The sequence below is a fragment of the Pteronotus mesoamericanus genome, unplaced genomic scaffold, assembly GCF_021234165.1.
Source record: "Pteronotus mesoamericanus isolate MK-2021 breed Mesoamerican mustached bat unplaced genomic scaffold, CSHL_Meso_final contig_130, whole genome shotgun sequence".
Taxonomy (NCBI): domain Eukaryota; kingdom Metazoa; phylum Chordata; class Mammalia; order Chiroptera; family Mormoopidae; genus Pteronotus; species Pteronotus mesoamericanus.
This window is the reverse complement of record NW_026555060.1, coordinates 25,992,626-26,012,096: the sequence shown is the minus strand read 5'-3', so window position 1 is coordinate 26,012,096 and position 19,471 is coordinate 25,992,626. Positions and strand designations below refer to the sequence as shown.

Below are 19,471 nucleotides of genomic sequence, written 5' to 3'. Positions count from 1 at the left end.
GTGCAGAATTGTCAGAGCTTAAACAGCTGACATCTGCTTACTCTTGTAAAAAAAATAAAATAAAGAACAACAAGCCATTTCAGACTAATTTACTTCAAATGTGTCCATGTAAATGGAGGTCCATCTATTGACCTGTATGCCTTTCAGCTCTGGATTGGTCCACATGGTTTATGAAACCAGGAATGCTGATTTGAAATGCAGATATTGAGACAATGGAGTACACCCTCCTCTTTTCTTTCTTTCCTCTGTCAGGGTAAAAAAATGGTTTGCTTGCACAAGGGTCAGTGATTCATACACAATTATTCTTCTTGGACCCGCAGAGCTGGCACAAGCTGTGGTGGATGCAGGAGCAGTTCCTCTATTAATACTCTGTATCCAGGAGCCAGAAATTGCTTTGAAAAGGATTGCTGCTTCAGTCCTCAGCGATATTTCAGAGCATTCTCCAGAGTTAGCACAGACAGTAGTGGATGCAGGAGCTATTGCTCACTTAGCCCGGATGATTCTGAACCCTAATGCTAAATTGAAGGTACTTAAAAATAAGTTTAAAAAAAATCAGACTTCTGTTAATCTAAGAAAAATGGAAATGTGTATAGATTAATATTATACGTTCAAAATAACTTAAATTATCATCGAAAATGTGACTATATTATGTATTTGGTCTCTTCTTTTTCTTTTTCTTTTGTTAATTTTTCATTTTTAAATCATGTTTATTCTATTACAGTTGTCTTGATTTTTCCCCCTTTGCCCTCCTCCACCCATCCCACCCCACCCCCTCTCCCACAGCCAGTTCCCACTCTGCTGTCCATGTCCCTGGGTCATTCATACATGTTCTTTGTTTAGTCCCTTCTTCTTCTTTCTTTTAATATGTGAAAATTATGCTGTAAGGAATAGATGAGAAAGACATGACTGGGAAAATATGTGCCATGCTAAAAATTAGAAGTAGTATCACTATTAATATTAATCACTAGAATAAGGAATTACATAGTGATTGAATCTGAGGGTAGGAAGGCACTTAAAAGTTTTTCTAACTCACCACTGTTATATTTAAGTTTCTTATGAAAATTATCATATTTATATTTCTTTTTATAACTTTCTAAAATCTAATTTTCTGTTAATAATCACCAATTATAATTTTATATGCTAATAGTAAAATCCCATAAGGTTTAAAAATTTTTTAATGTTAACTAAGCAATGAAAAATTCTTTGAAATGTTAACAGCATCATGCCAAAAATGTTAGTTCTGCCTGAACTTTTTTGTACTATATTATCACATGTATTATAAATTAACAATTTAAGTGTTACATAGTTAAGGAATAGTATTTATCCAAAGGTCATATTCTTTGATCACCTATGATAGGGATTTAAACAATCCACAGAGAACTAAGACATTTAATTTGGAAATTAGGGGATTTAAGAAATTGAGTATTTAAATATAAGACTAGGAAGTGAATGTCTCAAGACACAGAAATCTTAGGTTATGCTGGGTACATAATTGTTTTTTCTTTTTATAAAGGAATTCGGCTATGTGTAAAGCTTTTTAAGTTATATCTGAACTCTAGAGTGGACTCTGCTTAATGTTTTGTTCTATTTTGGTTTTTGCTTGACAGCGTCAAGTCCTTTCCGCTCTCAGTCAGATTGCAAAACATTCTGTGGATCTGGCAGAAATGGTGGTTGAGGCGGAGATTTTTCCAGTTGTACTTACCTGCCTGAAGGACAAAGACGAATACGTGAAGAAAAATGCTTCCACTTTAATTAGAGAGATTGCAAAACATACACCTGAGGTAAAAACAAAACAAACAAAACAGCTTTAACTACAACAATATTAGCCACTTTTCACTGTTAAGTAAAACATCAATTTGTGTAAAAGACCGCTATGCTGTGCCTCATGGTTCGGTCAGGTCAGGGTTTCTCATCCTGAGCACTGCGGACATTGTGCACTGGATTATCCTTTGTTGTGGGAGACTGTCCTGTACACGGCAGGCTGGATATTTAGCAGCATCCTTGGCCCCTGCCAGTAGCATGCCTTCCCACACTATGAGCATCAAAAGTGTCTCCGTATACATTGCCAAATGTTTCCCAAAGGACAAAAGAGCACCTTGGTGAGAACCCCACAGGGTTATATCAATGGAGTTTGAGACAGAAACCTCAGTTTTTAATCATTTCCTGTTTTTACATTTCTAGATTGGAGGGCCAGTGTCCTTCACCATTCTTGTCATTTCAGGTCAACTGAGAGTAGTGAGAGACTGTACAGTTCTAGGGTGGGAGAGACCACCAGGCTGCCCGCCCCCAGCCCAGTGGAACTACTCTAGTAGCTGCTCTTACATGGTGGTTCCTGCTCTGAGTTCTTAGATGCCAAAGGCATAGAGGTGAAGCAAGCCTGGGTGGATTCTGAAGTTGTGTCTTTTTCTGTGTGTGTTTTGACTAATCAATTTCATTTTACTAAAGCTTAAAGTCCTCATTATTTCACCTAACATCTTCACTTGGTTGAAATTTTTATGATTGAATGTAATCAGCTAGTAATCATAGTTTGCAAAGAGGGGATAATTAGGCTAGAATAATTCAGGTCTGACATTGTCACTCAGCATTCAGTGATTAACCTGCTTCATACTCACACATTGTGATTGGGGCTCTCAGTAGTTAGCTAGTTATGAACTATCTCTAGGCTTAGTGTCTAGGTGAGGAATTTTGACAACCATTTGAATAGGGATAAAAGTTGTGCCATAAATGCATGAAAAATTGAAGCACAGAGTAAGCGTTGTACAGTGAATATACTTGTATATTTACAATAGTATTATTATGCCCTGACTGGTGTGGTTCAGTGGGTTGAGTGCTGCCTGTGAATCAAAAGATTGCAGGTTCAAGTCCCAGTCAGGACACATGCCTGGGTTTCAGGGCAACTGACCCTTGTTTCCCTCCCTTCCTTTCTCTCTAAAAAAATAAGTAAAATCTTTTAGCAAATAAAATAAAATAGGATTATTATACCTGTATATTTCTTTAATAAGTAAGTTCACTAAATCATATTTCAAATTTTACGAGACGTTTTTAGGTCCTAAGTAAAAATGTTTGGCAATACTAAAGTAGTAGTTAAAGATTATTTAATGCTTTCTGGTCCCACTTACCTAGCTCTCCTTCCTTTCTCTTAGCTGTCACAGTTGATAGTCAACACGGGAGGAGTTGCTGCCATCGTCGATTGCATTGGGTCTTGCAAAGGAAGCATAAGGCTGCCTGGCATCATGATGCTTGGTTACGTGGCGGCCCATTCTGAGAACTTGGCAATGGCAGTGATCATTTCCAAGGTTTGCTCTTGCTTGATTTTCTTCTAGTTATTGTAGTGAGATATTCTAAGAATCACAGTAATACTCTTGCCATAGATTATACATTATAACTGACCAGAGTGAAAGGAACCTGAAGAATTCTTCAGCTTGTTTTCATGGCTGATTAGTAAGGTTCTGAAAGCAAGACTAGAGTAAGGTTTATTTTGTAGGCAGTTTAAAGTTTTACTCAGCATTTAATATCTACAAAATATCAATACCCCTGAGTATTAGGATTATAGTTCCAGCGTGGGAGAGACCATCAGTCCCCTGGTGTATTTTTCAGTGTATTTTGTCTTGAAGGATGGGCTGTATATATTTACACAATGTAAAGCATACCGTGATTAAAGACATTACATTCCCAGTAGTCATTCTCCCCTTTCCCATCACTGGTTAGGAGAGGACGATGGCTAGGACATCCCTTTTTATCTGCTTTCCATCAGCTTTCATGAACTCATCTCTCCTTTTAGATGGGGGCAATTCAGAGCACATGTCAGATAGCAGCGTTTTGTGTCCTTGCTTTAGGAATTTGGCCTCATCTGAATTTAGAACTTGGTATTAACCCACCACACAGTGTAGCCCTGACACATATTAGGTACTCAAAAATATTGGTTGAACAAATAAATATCCATCTTCTGAAGAATAGTCGGAGGCTATGTGCTTACAGTGTTTTTGGCAATCCTCTAGGGTATGGGTTTCTTATCAGCAGGAAAACCTGCTGCTATATGTTAAACAGAAGTGTGGAGTTTTTTTTTTTAAACCCTTGCTAATCCTCAGAATAAAAGGGAGCCTCAAATCTTTATTTTCTACCTATTCCTTGATAATTCTTTGCTTTGCTCATTTCTTTCTCCTACACATTTCTTTTTGTTCTTCTGTTACCAAAGACTATGATAGAGACTAGAACAGTAGCGCTGCTTTCTGAAGGGTCACTCTGGAGATATTATTGGGATGTTACTTGGTTCATTTGCAGGGGGTCAGAAAGCTTATGCGTAGGAAAAATGATGAAAGAAGCAGCAATTGCTTTTGCTTCCCATATTTCCCCGCCAAATTAAGCAGGAGGCGCTCCCTTCCTGTGGTCTAGGGTTGCTGCTGGCCGCTCCCACCCGACCGTATCTCAGTTAGTTGAAGATGAAGGTGGCAGCCGCAGTGTGAGGCAACCCCACAGTACTGCGACGTTCTTTCTTCTTCCTACGTAATACTGCAAGGACTAATAGCAAACAGTACTTCACATTTAAATTAATGCTTTATAATTTTCAAAGCACATTCATATTTCCTACTTCATTTGCTGTTCATTACAACTGAGGCCAGTAAGTCAGAGTTTGGAGGACAGGGTGGAGGAGGCCGACTCTTTTTCCTCCTGCTTCTTTTAGTCTTAAAAGTTTCAGAGTGTGGACTTTCTCGAAAGTTGCCTCATTCTGAAGACAGGTCTGATCTTTTGTATTGGGAGACAAACATTTTTAGTTTGAGAAAAAAGAAGTCAATGAAGAAATATCGTAGGTGTCTTCAGGAAGCTGGTCTTAATAACCATACTTAAAGGTACAGGGGAAAAAAGTACATATGATCATTTGGCCTTTGCTATGGTAGCATGACAATGTGAAATTCACTTTTGTGATACTAAATTTAAGGTGATAATTATTATAGTCTTAAATTAGTTGGAAAATTATTCCTATACAGAATCTGGAATTATAATTTGATTTGGCTATTTGGTACTTCCTTAGATATAGAAACTGTGATGTCTTTGGGGTTCTTTAGTTAATTCTGTTTTGATTATTTAGATAAAACTGAATCCTAAAGTGCAAAATATAAGCATGTGCTATTTGTGTAACAAAAGTCATTATTTCTACTTTGACATTCAATCAAGTTAAACTATGGGCAAAACTATCATTTAAAAGGTGACCAAAATTAATGAAAATTTATTTACTATTTCAGGAAAGGTTTTAGGGAATACATTTAATCTAAAAGTTACTTAAATAGAATTCTGGCTCATATTATTCATTGGATTTCAAATCTATAGTAGTTGTTTTGTTGATAGATTTATTATAACTAGTGAAAAGGAAATTTTAAAGGATTCTAAATTAACTTTTTTTAACAAAGGAAAGTAAAAAGTTTTAAAATCTAAGCATTTTAAATTTGTCACAGTGGAACTTGGTTTTGCCTGTGTACTAATCTGTGGCATCTGTGGTTTGATTAAATGCCTCTTTATTTGGGGAGTAAATGCTAGCAGAGACAGTCTTGGTTTAGCTGGATTGTAACAGATAATTAAGGGAAAGTAGTGGTAGCCATTTTACTGACTTGAAAAGTGACAGCCCCTGTGATGTGCTCGTTTATTGAACCATCTAGGGAAAAAAGGGTCAAGGCCAAAATGATTTCTTTTAATGTTGAGAGACATGGAAGACTCCCTCGCCCTGCTCTAGAGTCATGCCGCCTGCTTGCTCTCTTGGCCAACGCTGCAGGGCGTGCCGCGGTTGTCAGTCTGCCTGTCAGAAGAACCAGAAGATCACATTAAGGCTGCTGCCGCCTGGGCCTTGGGACAGGTTGGGAGACACACTCCGGAGCACGCGCGCGCTGTCGCAGTCACAAACACTTTGCCAGTTCTGCTTTCCTTGTACATGTCACCAGAAAGCTCTGAGGATCTTCAAGTAAAAGTAAGTGCTTACTTCTTACTGTTTCGTGAAGATTTGTGAGATTTTGACTCATTCTTAAAAACATGTCATTTAAAATGGTTTCGGACAATTCTGCTTTTATGAGTTGAGAAATAACAAATTTATTAGAAAAACTGAGGCGACTCTTCTTTGAAAATGGGCTACCCTTGTCTTTAAAAATCAGTGATGTATTTTAAAGAAAGTTTCCTGCAGGTGCAACGTTGTTTGTAAAAAGAATATCTGGTTGTTGCCTTCTGCATTCCTGCTGACTTTTCTTATAGAATAGGAATTGAAGAATAATAGAATTTTGGAATTAGAATTGGCTGCAGAGAACTTTAGTCCATCTTACATCAAAAAATGGAGTCCAGATGAATTTAAGGTGCTTTCAGATGTGTACTGTAACAGGGTAGGAGGTTTTCCTGAAGCCATGATCCACCTTTCCTAACTCCAACTCAGCCTGGTCTTTTAATTATATGTCTTAAGTCTGTTCCTTAAAAAAAAAAAAAAAAAGCCCATGGTATCCACTAAATTAAACATTTTAAAATATGCATTTTTAAAAATCCAACTTTTTGAAAAAAGTATTGCTAGCTACTAAAATGATTCACAAAACATGAATATAAAGTTGGATGGGTTGATTAATAATTATAGAATTTCAAAGAAAGAAAATGTTTCCATCATACTACCATATTAGGAAAACATGTAACTTTTTTTATTGTTGTTCAATTATAGTTGTCCCGATTCCCCCCACCCCCCGCATTGTTCTCCCCTGCCCTGCCCACGCTCCACTCCCCCAGTCAATCCCCACCCTGTTGTCCATTACCAGGGGTCCTTTATACATGTTCCTTTACTAGACCCTTCCCTTCTTTCCCCCGTGATCCCTCTCCTCCCTCCCCTCTGGTCACTGTCAGTTTGTTCTTTATTTACATGTCTCTGGTTCTATTTTGCTTGTTTTTTGTTTTGTTGATTAGGTTTCACTCATAGGTGAGATCATATAGCATTTGTCTTTCACTGCCTGGCTTATTTCACAGCATGAGTTATGAAGAATGACTGTGGTAGACTTGTTTGTAAGGGAAGCCTCTATCGATTGCAACTGACCAACATGAGGACGTCGTCTCCAAGAATACATCGACTGTCTTTCCCACCAAGAAATGGAAAGAAAACAGAGATGGGATATAGGAGATAGCTACTAAGAAGCAGAAAACCAGTCTGACATCTGTTGTCAACTGTGAATGGAGAACGACTCCAGAGATAATTAGAAGTGCCAAGGATGAGAATTAATGTCTTCTTTCTATTAAATGCACTGTTTATAATCTATTGAAACCTTAAATTAGCCATAAATAGAACCTGATGTAGTAAGACGGAGGGTGCAAAGAACTCAGAGCTTCAGGGAATACCATAAGGAAGTCTCTACTCTAGAGAACAGCAACAAGACACAAGTTGTATTTGCTTAAATTTCCCCTTTTTAGCTGTATAATTGTGATTTTGCTCTTAAAATAACAGCATATTTTTAATTGATGCCTTATAATCAGTATAAAAGAAACTAAATCATGTGCTAGATTGGGCTGCCTCTGATATTTACGTTTAGTCAAAGAATTTAGATTAAGCTTCTTCAAAGCTAATATCTTATTATTTGGTAACAAAACTCTGAATTTTAAGCCTAACAAAAAACATTGCTTCCAGCGAATCAAGATGGCGGAGGAGTGAGTGGAAGTCACACTCACCTCCTCCCAGGAACAACCTGGAATTACAACTAAATTGTGGAGAAATCACCTGGAACAAACAACTGAACTATTGTTCAGTTGAGCAAGATGAGCCTTATAATCTCAGAGACAGAAGAATCAGCTTTAACACAACCTAACTGGTAAAGAGTGCAGTAGAGACTCAGAAGGTGGGCAGAGTGCCCGTGGGCATCAGCACCAGAGGATATTGAAAGGGCCAGTTGGATCCTCCTGAGAAGAGCGGCGTCTAAACCAAAATCAGGGATCTCCAGCCTATAGCACCAGAGCCCAAAAAGTACACAGAAAACAGTCAGCTCTCTGCTGGAGACAGGCGGCTGGAGATGCAAAGAACCATTTAAAGTGCCAACGCATAAATTTTTATTTGCGGCCACTTACCCTGGTCTCCAGCAAAGGCAGGGCAGAGTGGGTTGGAGATGCCTGAGGAGAGACTGGGAAGGAGGCTTTGGGAGAGAACTGAGAGAGAGGCCAGTGGGATCTCGGTGCTGACTCATCCCCCATGTGGCAGCAGCCATCTTGCTCAGGCAGAGACCACTCCTCTGAGAGGCAGCAGCATCAGAGGACCCAATAACCCCAGCTCCAGGAGGGACTCTGCCCTACCCTGAGCTGTCTGAGCTGGCCTGCTAAGTGCAGAGTGACTTGATTAACAGCTGAAGGAGACAGCCACAGACAGTAAATTCCTGGAAGTCTTGAACAGACTGCCTAAGGTCAGGCAGGGACATCATCTGACATCATCAGAGGCAGATCCAAAAGTAAAAACAGTGGTCTCCTACCATAGAAGTTCACACCACAAAGTCAGGAAAACAAAACAGATCAATTGAAGAAGCAGAAGCAAAAAAGAAGAGTCTCGCAAATAATGGGAATACAAAGAAATACCCCCCATTTGAAGGGAAAGGAGGAATCCCCAGAAAGAGAACTAAATGAAATAGAAGCAAGTAAACTATCAGGTATTAAGTTCCAAACAACGGTTCTAAGGAAGCTCAATGAGCTCACAGAAAATTACAAAAAACTAAAGAGAAACTACGAGCTACTTGCTGCAAACTATATCAGCATGAAAAGGGACATAGAAACTATCAGTAAGAGACAAGAGGAAATGAAGAATACAATTTCTGAATTGAAGAACACAGCAGAAGGAATCAAAAGCAGGCTGGATAAAGCCGAGGACCGAATCAGCGAGCTAGAGGACAAGGTAGAAAAAAGCTCCCAGAGAGAGCAAGAAAATGAGAAAAGACTCAAAAAGAATGAAGAGGCATTTAGGGAAATGCAGGACAACCTGAAACATAATAATATCCATATAATAGCGATACCAGAAGGAGAAGAAGAGGAGGAAGGGATAGAGAACCTGTTTGAAAAAGTCATGATGGAAAACTTCCCTAATTGGAGGAGAGAAAAAGTCACACAAGTCCAGGAAGTACAGAAGGTCCCATTCAAGAGGAACCCAATAAGGCCCACTCCAAGACACATCATGATTAAAATGGCAAATATCAAAGACAAACAAAGAATCCTAAAGCAAGCAAGAGAGAAAGAGGTAATAACATATAAGGGATCCCTGATACCACCAGCAGCTGACTTCTCAACAGAAACACTGCAAGCCAGAAGAGAGTGGCAAGAAATATTCCAAGTCATGAAAAGCAAAGGCCTGCAGCCAAGATTGCTCTACCCAGCAAGGCTCTCAATTAAAATGGAAGGTGAAATAAGGAGTTTCCCAGACAAAAGAAGGTTAAAAGAATACACCTTCACCAAACTAGCATTGCAAAATATGCTAAAGGGACTGCTTTAAGATGAAGAAAAAGAGTCTATGAATACCCAGTTCCTTTCACAGTTGCCACTACTTGATATTACCAATATTTTTAATATGTATTAATCTGATTGTGACAATGATGTGTTATTTTAATTGTTCCTTTATTATGTGTTGAAACTAAACCTGTTTTTGTATATTTCTTGCCTATTTCTATTATTTTTAAAAAGCTTTAAATGACTTTTTGGTATTCTTTATCCATTTATCAATTCATGGTTTGTAGAATTTTTTTCCCTAAAAAAAACCCCCAAAACTATTAACCCTTTTTTAGATGTGTGGCAAATACTTTCCCATTCTATTACTTGTCCTTTAACTTTTTTATATGTATATTACTGTACAGTCTTAAACGTTTCATAGTCATATTGTCATTATTTTACTTTATAGCTTCTGGGTTTGAATATTTTACTTCAGGGTAAGAAATATATTAGTGTGTATTATCTCCTAAAACTGCTTAGATTCTACATATTGATTTTTGAATATGTAGATATTGTAGATATATGATATTGAATACTCACCTGAATATTCTTGTATATTGTGTGAAATAGGGCTCTATATTTTTTTTATTTCAAGTAATAGTGGTCCATGCACCTTATTTGTTGAATAAGCCTTATTTTACCCATTGACTTGAAATATCAACTTAATCATGTATTATATTGTTAGACAGATATACATGTTTGTCTCTAAAATGCTCATTATATTTCATTAATCTACTTGATTATTTCTGCATTGGTGTCATGTTGGTTTAATTGCTGAGACTTTATAATGGTTTTAAATTTTTTTAATATTTTATAATTAACTTTGACATTTAAAAAAATAAATAAAATCAATCTGCATTTAAGAAATAAAGAGAGAGAGAGATGAATCTCCCACCTGTTGCGACAACATGGATGGAACTGGAGAATATTATGCTAAGTGAAATAAGCCAGTTGGTGAGAGACAAATACCATATGATCTCATCTATAAGTGAAATCTATTCAACAAAATAAACTAACAAACAAAATAAACCACAGGCATGGAAACATGGAGCAGACTGAAAGTCACCAGAGGGGATGGGGAAAGAGGACAATGGTGGAAATAAGGGGAAGGGACTAGATGAAGAACATGTATGAATGACCGAGGTACATGGACAACAGAGGGGGAATTGACTGTGGGAGTGGGGGGTGGGAGTGCGGGTGGGATGGGGGGAGGGGGGATAAAAGGAGAAAATTTGAGACAACTGTAATAGAATAAATATGATTTAAAAATTAAAAAAAAAGAACACTACAAAAAAACCCAAAATGTGATAAATATGTATAATGGAATACTATTAACAATAAAAGGAATGAAGTACTAGTAGATGCTATAAGATGGATGAACCTCAAAAATATTGTACTTAGTGAAGACGGCCAGACTCAAAAGTTCTTATATCATATGATCTCATTTATATGAATTGTCCAGAAAAGTTGAATTTATAGACAGAAATTAGATTAGTAGTTGCCTAGAGATGGTGGGGATAAGTGGGGTGAGGGAATTAGGAGTGACTATAAATGGGCATGAAGTTCCTTTCTAGGATGATGAAAATGTTCTAAAATTAGATTGTGTTGATGGTGCACAACTCTGTAAATTCACTAAAAATCAATTAAATTGTGCACTGAAAAATGAATGAATGAATTTACGGTATGTAAGTTGTATTTCAATAAAATTGTTATAAATCTTAAGCTCAGAAATTGAGAGGTAAACAAAATCTTAATTAATATGTTAATATTCCTTTCATGCTGGACAATACAGCTGATTATTACTCAGGACATATATTCCTATCTAGAAGTACTGGTATATATGTTCATATAGTCATAAGTCTAGTATATTTTTGGCAAAGGATAGTAAAGCTCAGTGAACTTCTAGGGTCATTAGAAGTTTTAATCCTCTAGGGTTCTTCATTAATAACTTAAGGGTACATCACCAATTTGAAACTGTTAGAGTAAGGTTGTCTCCATGATATGGTGAATGTGATCTCTGTTATACTGTTAGTAGGATATTTCACCAGTTAAATAAAATTTGTTGACCTGTTAAGTCACCATGGCCCTAAGATGGTTCACAAAGGTATAACTAGGTGTGTTGAGAATTGAGAGTTTAATCCCAACTTATGTTATACTACTTGTAGGCGAAATTTGGGTTCCATTACTTAATTTGTTGTTTTATTTAATCTAGTTTATAAACCAATATTTGAGGACAAGGGTGTCAAGAGAAGAGATTACAAGACTGCTTAGCCTAGGTCTCTGGGAAACCATAAATTCAAGAGTTCCTTAATTAGAGAGCACAAATGTGATGAATACTTTTGCAGAATCCATTTATCAACCATAAAATTCATGATGTGAGAATCAAAATGCTCCTTGACATTCAAGAGCATTGCTAAATGTTGAATAGCAAGATCCCAGAAGACCAGGTCAGCTAAAACCTCAGAGAGAGAACAGGTGACGGAGGAAAGGCTATCAGGATGTACTGAAGCACAAACCACATACAGAGAAGCAGATGTGGATTTCTAGTGCAAAACAGCTGTAGATGAACCCAGTCATGAAGCCTTCCAAAGTGAAGGGGTCAGGCTCTAACACAAAGAAACAGAATCACAACCAGCCATGGCCTTAGAGCTGGCTGCAGGGATGAGCTACAGTCACATTAGAGCCCTTCTTCAGCTACACTTTTGACAGGGGGCCGCATGGTGTCACCATGAAATACAGAGTAATGGGGGGAGAATGGGAAAGGTACCTGTGGGTACCCATCCTTTGGTTCATGGGTGATACACTCACTATTGTTGAGCTTTCCTCTATACTTGTATAGATTCTCTTTTGCTTCTATCTGTGAGTGGGGCAGTTGCTACCCATGATCTATAGCAGCGTATCTACAAATGCTCACTGAGTAGTGCACACAGTAGAATATTTCTGACTACATACCTGTAAGCCATGAAGCCTTTTGGAGAACATAAAATGCCTGATAATGGCTTTCTACAGTAAACTATATATTTTCTCATATTTGTTGATTAGAAGGAATAGGATATTAGCTATCTCATAGTTTCATCTATACAAATTTTTACACTAATAAAATGTAATATATATTAATTTTCAGTCTAGAGCTTTATGATTTATAATTTCAACTTCTTCATAGGTATTTTAAGAGCTCTATAATACACTCTACATTTTAAAATTTGACACAAAGACAACTGGCAGAGTATTTATGATAAAATGAATGAAAGATAAAAGGAGTTTTTTCTATTTAAAAAAATAAAACTACTGTTGTCATTGCTGGGTGGACGGAGGTATAAGGGAAATAAATGGTAACAGAAAAAATACAATAAAGATTAAATAGAAAGAAACATCACAGAGCAAGACCCTCTATTATAAAGTATTTCAAGTTGAGTTCACTCATAATGAATAATATGTTCAACTAATTTACGTATTTTAGATCCACTGGATGTAAGTAGATTAAAATTTTCATTACACATTTAAAAAATGAAACAACTGCTGTTTGGACCAGGAAATTGATTTCATTTTCAAATTCCTGGAACATGAGACATTCATTAATTTTTGTGAAGATTTCATTGATTGCTTACTTTGGTATATACTTTGCTTTGTATTTCAACAGAGTAAAAAAGCCATAAAGAGTATCTTACAAAAATGCACCTATTTACCAGCCCTTGAGCCATTTCTATATGATGCTCCTCCCAATATTCTGAAGTATGTGGTTGGACAGTTCAGTAAGGTAAGAAGTGCTCTTAGCCTGGAAGCAGGGGAAGAAAATGAAAATGAATTAACTTGTTTTTTTCTGTTGGGTCTGTTTTTTCTGCAAGATGGGGGCAGGGTTCTCTTAGCTCACTGATTATATTGACAGGGATGGAAACATAGATTAATAAAATTCACATTTCTTTCTTCCTCACAATTTCTGTACAGTCTTTTTTTAGTGTTCCTGTGGGGAGGTGGTAAATAGTATGTCAACACATAAAAACCGCATAATATAGATAACCAATATCAGTAAGTAACTTTTAATAATTTTCCCAGTGTCTGTTAGTTTTACTCATCAGGGAACTCTGCAAAGATTCTTAAAAGAAAAGGAGAGCTTTTCCGCAACGAGTTTGTCACCAGAACACAGGTGTCAAGAAAACCACCACTAGATCAAAGCCAAAATGGGAAAGGAAAAGACTCACATCAACATTGTCGTCATTGGACATGCAGATTCTGGCAAGTCTACCACTACTGGCCATCTGATCTACAAATGTGGTGGGATCGACAAGAGAACCATCGAAACATTTGAGAAGGAGGCCACTGAGATGGGGAGGGGCTCCTTCAAGTGTGCCTGGGTCTTGGATAAACTGAAAGCTGAACATGAGCGTGGTATCACCATTGATAGCTCCCTCGGGAAATTTGAAGCCAGCAAGTATTATGTGACCATCGTTGATGCCCTAGGACACAGAGACTTTATCAAAAACATGATTACAGGCACATCTCAGGCTGATTGTGCTGTCCTGATTGTTGCTGCTGGCGTTGGTGAGTTTGAAGCAGGGATCTCCAAGAGTGGGCAGACCCGTGAGCATGGCCTTCTGGCTTACACACTAGGTGTGAAACAGCTTATTGTTGGTGTTAACAAAATGGATTCCACTGAACCTCCCTACAGCCAGGAGAGAGATGAGGAAATTGTTAAAGAAGTCAGCGCCGACATTAAGAAAATTGGCTACAACTCTGACACAGTAGCATTTGTGCCAATTTCTGGTTGGAATGGCGACAACATGCTGGAGCCAAGTGCTAACATGCCTTGGTTCAAGGGATGGAAAGTCACCTGCAAAGATGGCAGTGCCGGTGGAACCACACTGCTTGAAGCTCTGGATTGCATCCTGCCACCAGCTCGTCCAACTGACAAGCCCCTGCGTCTGCCCCTCCAGGACATCTACAAAATTGGTGGTACTGCTACTGGCCCTGTGGGCCGAGTGGAGACTGGTGTTCTCAAACCTGGCATGGTGGTCCCCTTTGCTCCGGTAAATGTTACAACTGAAGTCAAGTCTGTTGAAATGCACCATGAATCTTTGAGTGAAGCTCTTCCTGGGGACAATGTGGGCTTCAACGTCAAGAACGTGTCTGTCAAAGATGTTCGTCTTGGCAATGTGGCTGGTGACAGCAAAAACGACCCACCAATGGAAGCAGCTGGCTTCACAGCTCAGGTGATTCTCCTCAACCATTCTGGCCAAATCAGTGCTGGTTATGCACCTGTTCTGGATTGTCACACAGCTCATATTGCTTGCAAATTTGCTGAGCTGAAGGAGAAGATTGATCATCATTCTGGGAAAAAGCTGGAAGATGGCCCAAAGGTTTTGAAATCCGGTGATGTTGCCATTGTTGATATGGTTCCTGGCAAGCCCATGTGTGTTGAAAGCTTCTCTGACTATCCCCCTCTGGGCCGCTTTGCCGTTCGTGACATGAGACAGACAGTTGCTGTTGGTGTCATCAAAGCAGTGGACAAGAAGGCAGCTGGAGCTGGCAAAGTCACCAAGTCTGCCCAGAAAGCTCGGAAGGCTAAATGAATATTATCCCCAACCCCTCCCACCCCAATCTTAATCAGAGGTGGAAGAATGGTCTCAGAACTGTTTGTCTCAATTGGCCACTTAAGTTTAATAGTAAAGGACTGGTTAATGATTACAATGCATCGTAAAACCTTCAGAAGGAAAGGAGAATGTTTTGCAGACCATTTGGTTTTTTTGTGTGTGGCAGTTTTTAAGTTATTAGTTTTTAAAATCAGTACTTTTTAATGGAAACAACTTGACCAAAATATGTCACAGAATTTTGAGACCCATTAAAACAAAGTTTAATGAGTTAAAGAAAGAAAGAAAGAAAGAAAGAAAGAAAGAAAGAAAGAAAGAAAGAAAGAAAAGGAGAAAGGTCTCTTAGCCACAAAAATGTTTTCCACAAAGCTCATGCACTTACTGGGGATGCTCTTGAACAGTCATTTTAAGTTTATTGACTTATTTTTTTTTTTAACAATTTTAACAACTGCAGCTGTTTAATACAGGGTCCGGCACAAATAATGTCCTTTTCTTACTACAATTTTTTTTTTTTTTTTTACAAAATCGTAAGCATGTAATTCTGTAATGTAACAATATCATACTCAAGCACACCATGTGACATTTTAGGTGAAATACTCAAATTAAAACTAAATTATTACACCCATATTATTACCCTACCAACCACACTCAAGCAGACCTTACTTCTGCCAGACCCTATATTTCTTAGATTATTGCAGATTAGGAATAGTAGGGCAGGAAGGTCAAGCTGCTATCAATGGGCAGCAACCAGCAGGACTGACAACTGATAACAAAGGCTGTGAGAGAATGATTGCATTGCCACAGCCATTGGTGGCCAGGACGGTGACCCTAAGCCATCAAGCACTGGTTAAATTGTACCCATGGGATTTGATTTAAGAAATCAGGGTCTGTGGAAATAGTATCCAGTAGTGGCTCTGATCTCAGGCTGTGGAGTTGGGGTACCTCGGTTCACATTTACCAGCTGTAATATCTTTAGCAAAGTCTTAACCGCTCTAAACCTTCGTATGGTTACCCATAAAATGGGGATAGGAAGAGTACCTGTTTCATAGGGTCATTGTAAAGTTAAATGAGATGGTATATGAAAAGAGTTTAGCTCAATCGCAAGCACATGTTAAGTACACACACACACACACTCACATACAGAGTTGTTTTTAATATATAGAACATGAAAGTAATTAAGGCTGATTTAAAAACTAATAAAAATGAATGGGGGGCCAAATTTATTTGACTACTCAGTTATAATACTATATAAAGGAGGTACTACTATCTATATACTCTATTTCTGCAAATAATGAACAAAACTCTGTATTGTTATAAGTTGTAAACTAGTCTTTACAGTTCAATAGGTCTAGTTTTAGTTACTCATCTGAAAGATGCTAATAGTCCTTACTTCTCTGAACTCTTTCCATAGTCTCCAGCAGTTTGGCTGACCCTCAGACACCATAGCCACGGGATAGCAGGTTTTATGTTGCTGAAGCTACCTCAGGATGCAATTCTGTATACCAACACCTATGTCCTGTCTTCTTCTTTCAAAGGAACACATAAAGAAAATAATTAAACCCTCCCCCCAACACAGCTAAGTAAGAAACTGACCACCTAAAAAAAAAGGGTACAGTAAGAAGCTGAGTGGATCATCTATAGACAGAGTCATCAGCTCTCAAAAATGAGCAGTTGACATTATTTCTGAAAGTTTCATTTTAAATCGTTTAGGCTACAGAGTCCTGGCTGGTGTAGCTCAGTGGATTGAGTGCTGGCCTGGGAGCCAAAGGGCCGCTGGTTCGATTCCCAGTCAGGTTACATGCCTGGGTTGCGGGACAGGTCCCCAGTTGGGGGTGCACAAGAGGCAACTACATATTGCTGTTTCTCTCCCTCTTCCTCCCTCCCTTTCTCTAAAAATAAATAAATAAAATCTATAAATCTTTTAGGCTACTGAGATAGTCCAGTTTTATTGAACTTGCTATAAAAATGAACACTAATCTGAATTGAGTTAAAAATCAGTGACTAAAGAAAATAAAAATAAATCAGTGAGATTTGTGGAAGATTAGATAGCCAAGATAAAATACAGTACATCATAATATGTACTCTTATAAATGTGCCTTCAGGAATATTTGCTCCAGGCAGAATTTTGTGTGTTCTTGATCTAAGGATACCAGAGCACTAGAAAGAGATGGGAAGGCAAAGCAGAAGCTAAAAAGACAGTTTAATGTGGCTGGGGACAGACATAGAAGGTATGAAGACTCTCCAGGCTGAAAAAAATATTTAAAACTGATATATCTGTAACCATTCCATTTTTTTTCTGAAATACATACTAGTATAATCTTTTATTTGTCCAGATGATATCTATTAACATTCTATTAGCCACATCCTTTTTGTAGTTTTAAATATTTGTTAAATGCCTACATGTACCCTGCAAAGTTTTGAGGGATAGACAAAAAAGAGTAAGACAAAGTTCTTCTTCAAGAAATTATAATCTGGCTGGGGTGACCAGAAGAAACAATTAGGAAATATTTGCATGTGCTAGAATTCACAATAAACCTTTTTAAAAGGAAGAAATAAGTGAATACCGTTTGAGGCATTCAGGGAAGGCTTCAGTTCAAGAAGTTCAAGGGAAAAGAACTGGTTTCAAAGAAAGTGTAAGGATGGTGGGGGAAAGAAAGGATGCTTCTATCAGGGAATAGTAGCAATGATCAAATCAAGGAAGAGAATGGAAATTCCCACATTGTGAACCCCCTTCCTTGTCTGGTCAGTTGTTACCATGCACAATTAATTTCTTCACCTGCACTGGCTCTTTCCTCTCAGCAAACAACTACTGTCTAATCTGGGGAATTTCTTTAGTTCTCATTGGTTCCTTCTTAAAATCTTCTCTTGGATTTGTTGATTCCTTACTTCCTGATTCTTCATCTACCTTTTTAACATCTCAATTTCCTTTTTCTGCCTACTCCTTAGTATGTTCATTCACTTGTTAAACATTAATTGAGCATCTATTAGACACCCAGCACTAGAGAAATAAATGAATGAATAAATGTGCAGATCCTGCCTTCATGACATTTATGTGTGACAAACACATACACTGATCATGAAAATATTGTGTGGCAAGTGCACTAATGGGGTTTAAAAGAATGCTCCAGGAAAAGACAAGTACCTAACTCCTCCTGTGATAAGAGAGTAGGGGAGTCCCAGAGAAAGTTTCTTAAAGGAGGTAACACCTGAGATGAATCTTAGAAGATAAACAAGAGTTATCCCAGCAAATGGAGGCAGGGGAGGTGCGTGGAAGGTGGAAGGGCATTGTAGGAAACAGCACGGGCAAAGGCAAGAAACGACCCAGCATGCACATTTGGGATAGGGGTTGGTGGAAAAGGAAGCTGGAGAAGTACTTAGTTGCTGGGTCGCAGAAAGCCTTCTGGGTCTGGTTAAGGAGGTTACTTTAACACTGTAGGTAGTGGAAAGATTTTAAATGTGTGTCAGCAAAGGAGGGACACCACTTTATGTTTTATGTATGTGAGTGCATCTCCATCACTTTTGCTCATGTTTATTGCCTTTATTCCATCTGCACAACATAAAAAGTTCATACATTTCTAAAAAGACTGAATTTTACTTCTAATCATCAGCAAATTTAGGTTCATTATGTTACAGGTATATTGGACATAAATACTCTTTACATTTCCTCAGATATATTGTTGCTTTTCAGTAGTAACAATCCAACTTGGAAAAGAAAAGCTGACATTTTAATGTGCTTCACTTTTCAAGGTGCTGCCACATGATAGCAAAGCTCGACGACTTTTTGTAACAAGTGGTGGACTTAAAAAGGTTCAAGAGATAAAAGCAGAACCTGGATCTCTTCTTCAGGAATACATCAATAGTATTAACAACTGCTATCCAGAGGAAATAGTAAGGTGGGAAAAACAGACTTTGAGAAGATCAAAATTATAATGTGGTTTTTCTATTTTCAAATCTGGATTTTATATTTACTCTGTCAAAATGTGGACTTTGAAATACTACATGAGATCATGTATACCTTTACCTCTGCTCTTGACCACTTTCCCTCAAATTAAATAATGTTCTGATTGAAAAACACATTTCCAAGTCAAACTGCAAAGTCATTTAAGACATTTTTGTACTAATTTAAGACATGCTTTAAGAAAGATTACCCAAATACAAAATTCAGGTTAAATTAATCTTTAATGTGGGCCTGATTTAGAAATGGCCTATAGATTCCGATTTTCATAATTCCCTGCATATTATTATTAAGCTTATATTTATATTAATAGGAGTATTACAAATAGAAAAGAGGTGTTGAGTATCAAAACAAAAGTTACAAACTATATTTGAAAGGAAATTAAATAGATAGTGTTGTTTATAATATGCAGGTGCTCCACAGTAGTGCAGCAGGAAGCTACTTTCAAGGTTAATTTTTTAAAATGAGG

General features: G+C 37.8%; 2 protein-coding genes across 4 annotated transcripts in view; both read left to right on the top strand.

Annotated features, from left to right (window-relative positions):
* Positions 1-19,471, top strand: part of LOC129086956 (sperm-associated antigen 6) — a 49,038-nt gene that overhangs the window by 26,068 nt on the left and 3,499 nt on the right. The window contains exons 5-10 of one of the 3 annotated variants that reach the window (XM_054593706.1): positions 321-526; positions 1,608-1,781; positions 3,144-3,296; positions 5,765-5,956; positions 13,103-13,219; positions 18,795-18,940. In XM_054593706.1, the coding sequence (XP_054449681.1) occupies positions 321-526; positions 1,608-1,781; positions 3,144-3,296; positions 5,765-5,956; positions 13,103-13,219; positions 18,795-18,940 (988 nt within the window). The remainder of the gene's footprint in view (positions 1-320; positions 527-1,607; positions 1,782-3,143; positions 3,297-5,764; positions 5,957-13,102; positions 13,220-18,794; positions 18,941-19,471) is intronic. The other 2 variants (XM_054593714.1, XM_054593721.1) reach the window with 2 other exon arrangements.
* On the top strand, positions 13,641-15,062 carry LOC129086974 (elongation factor 1-alpha 1-like). Its single transcript, XM_054593733.1, has one exon. It carries the CDS (start codon positions 13,641-13,643, stop codon positions 15,027-15,029), a length of 1,389 nt encoding a protein of 462 aa, XP_054449708.1. The 3' UTR covers positions 15,030-15,062.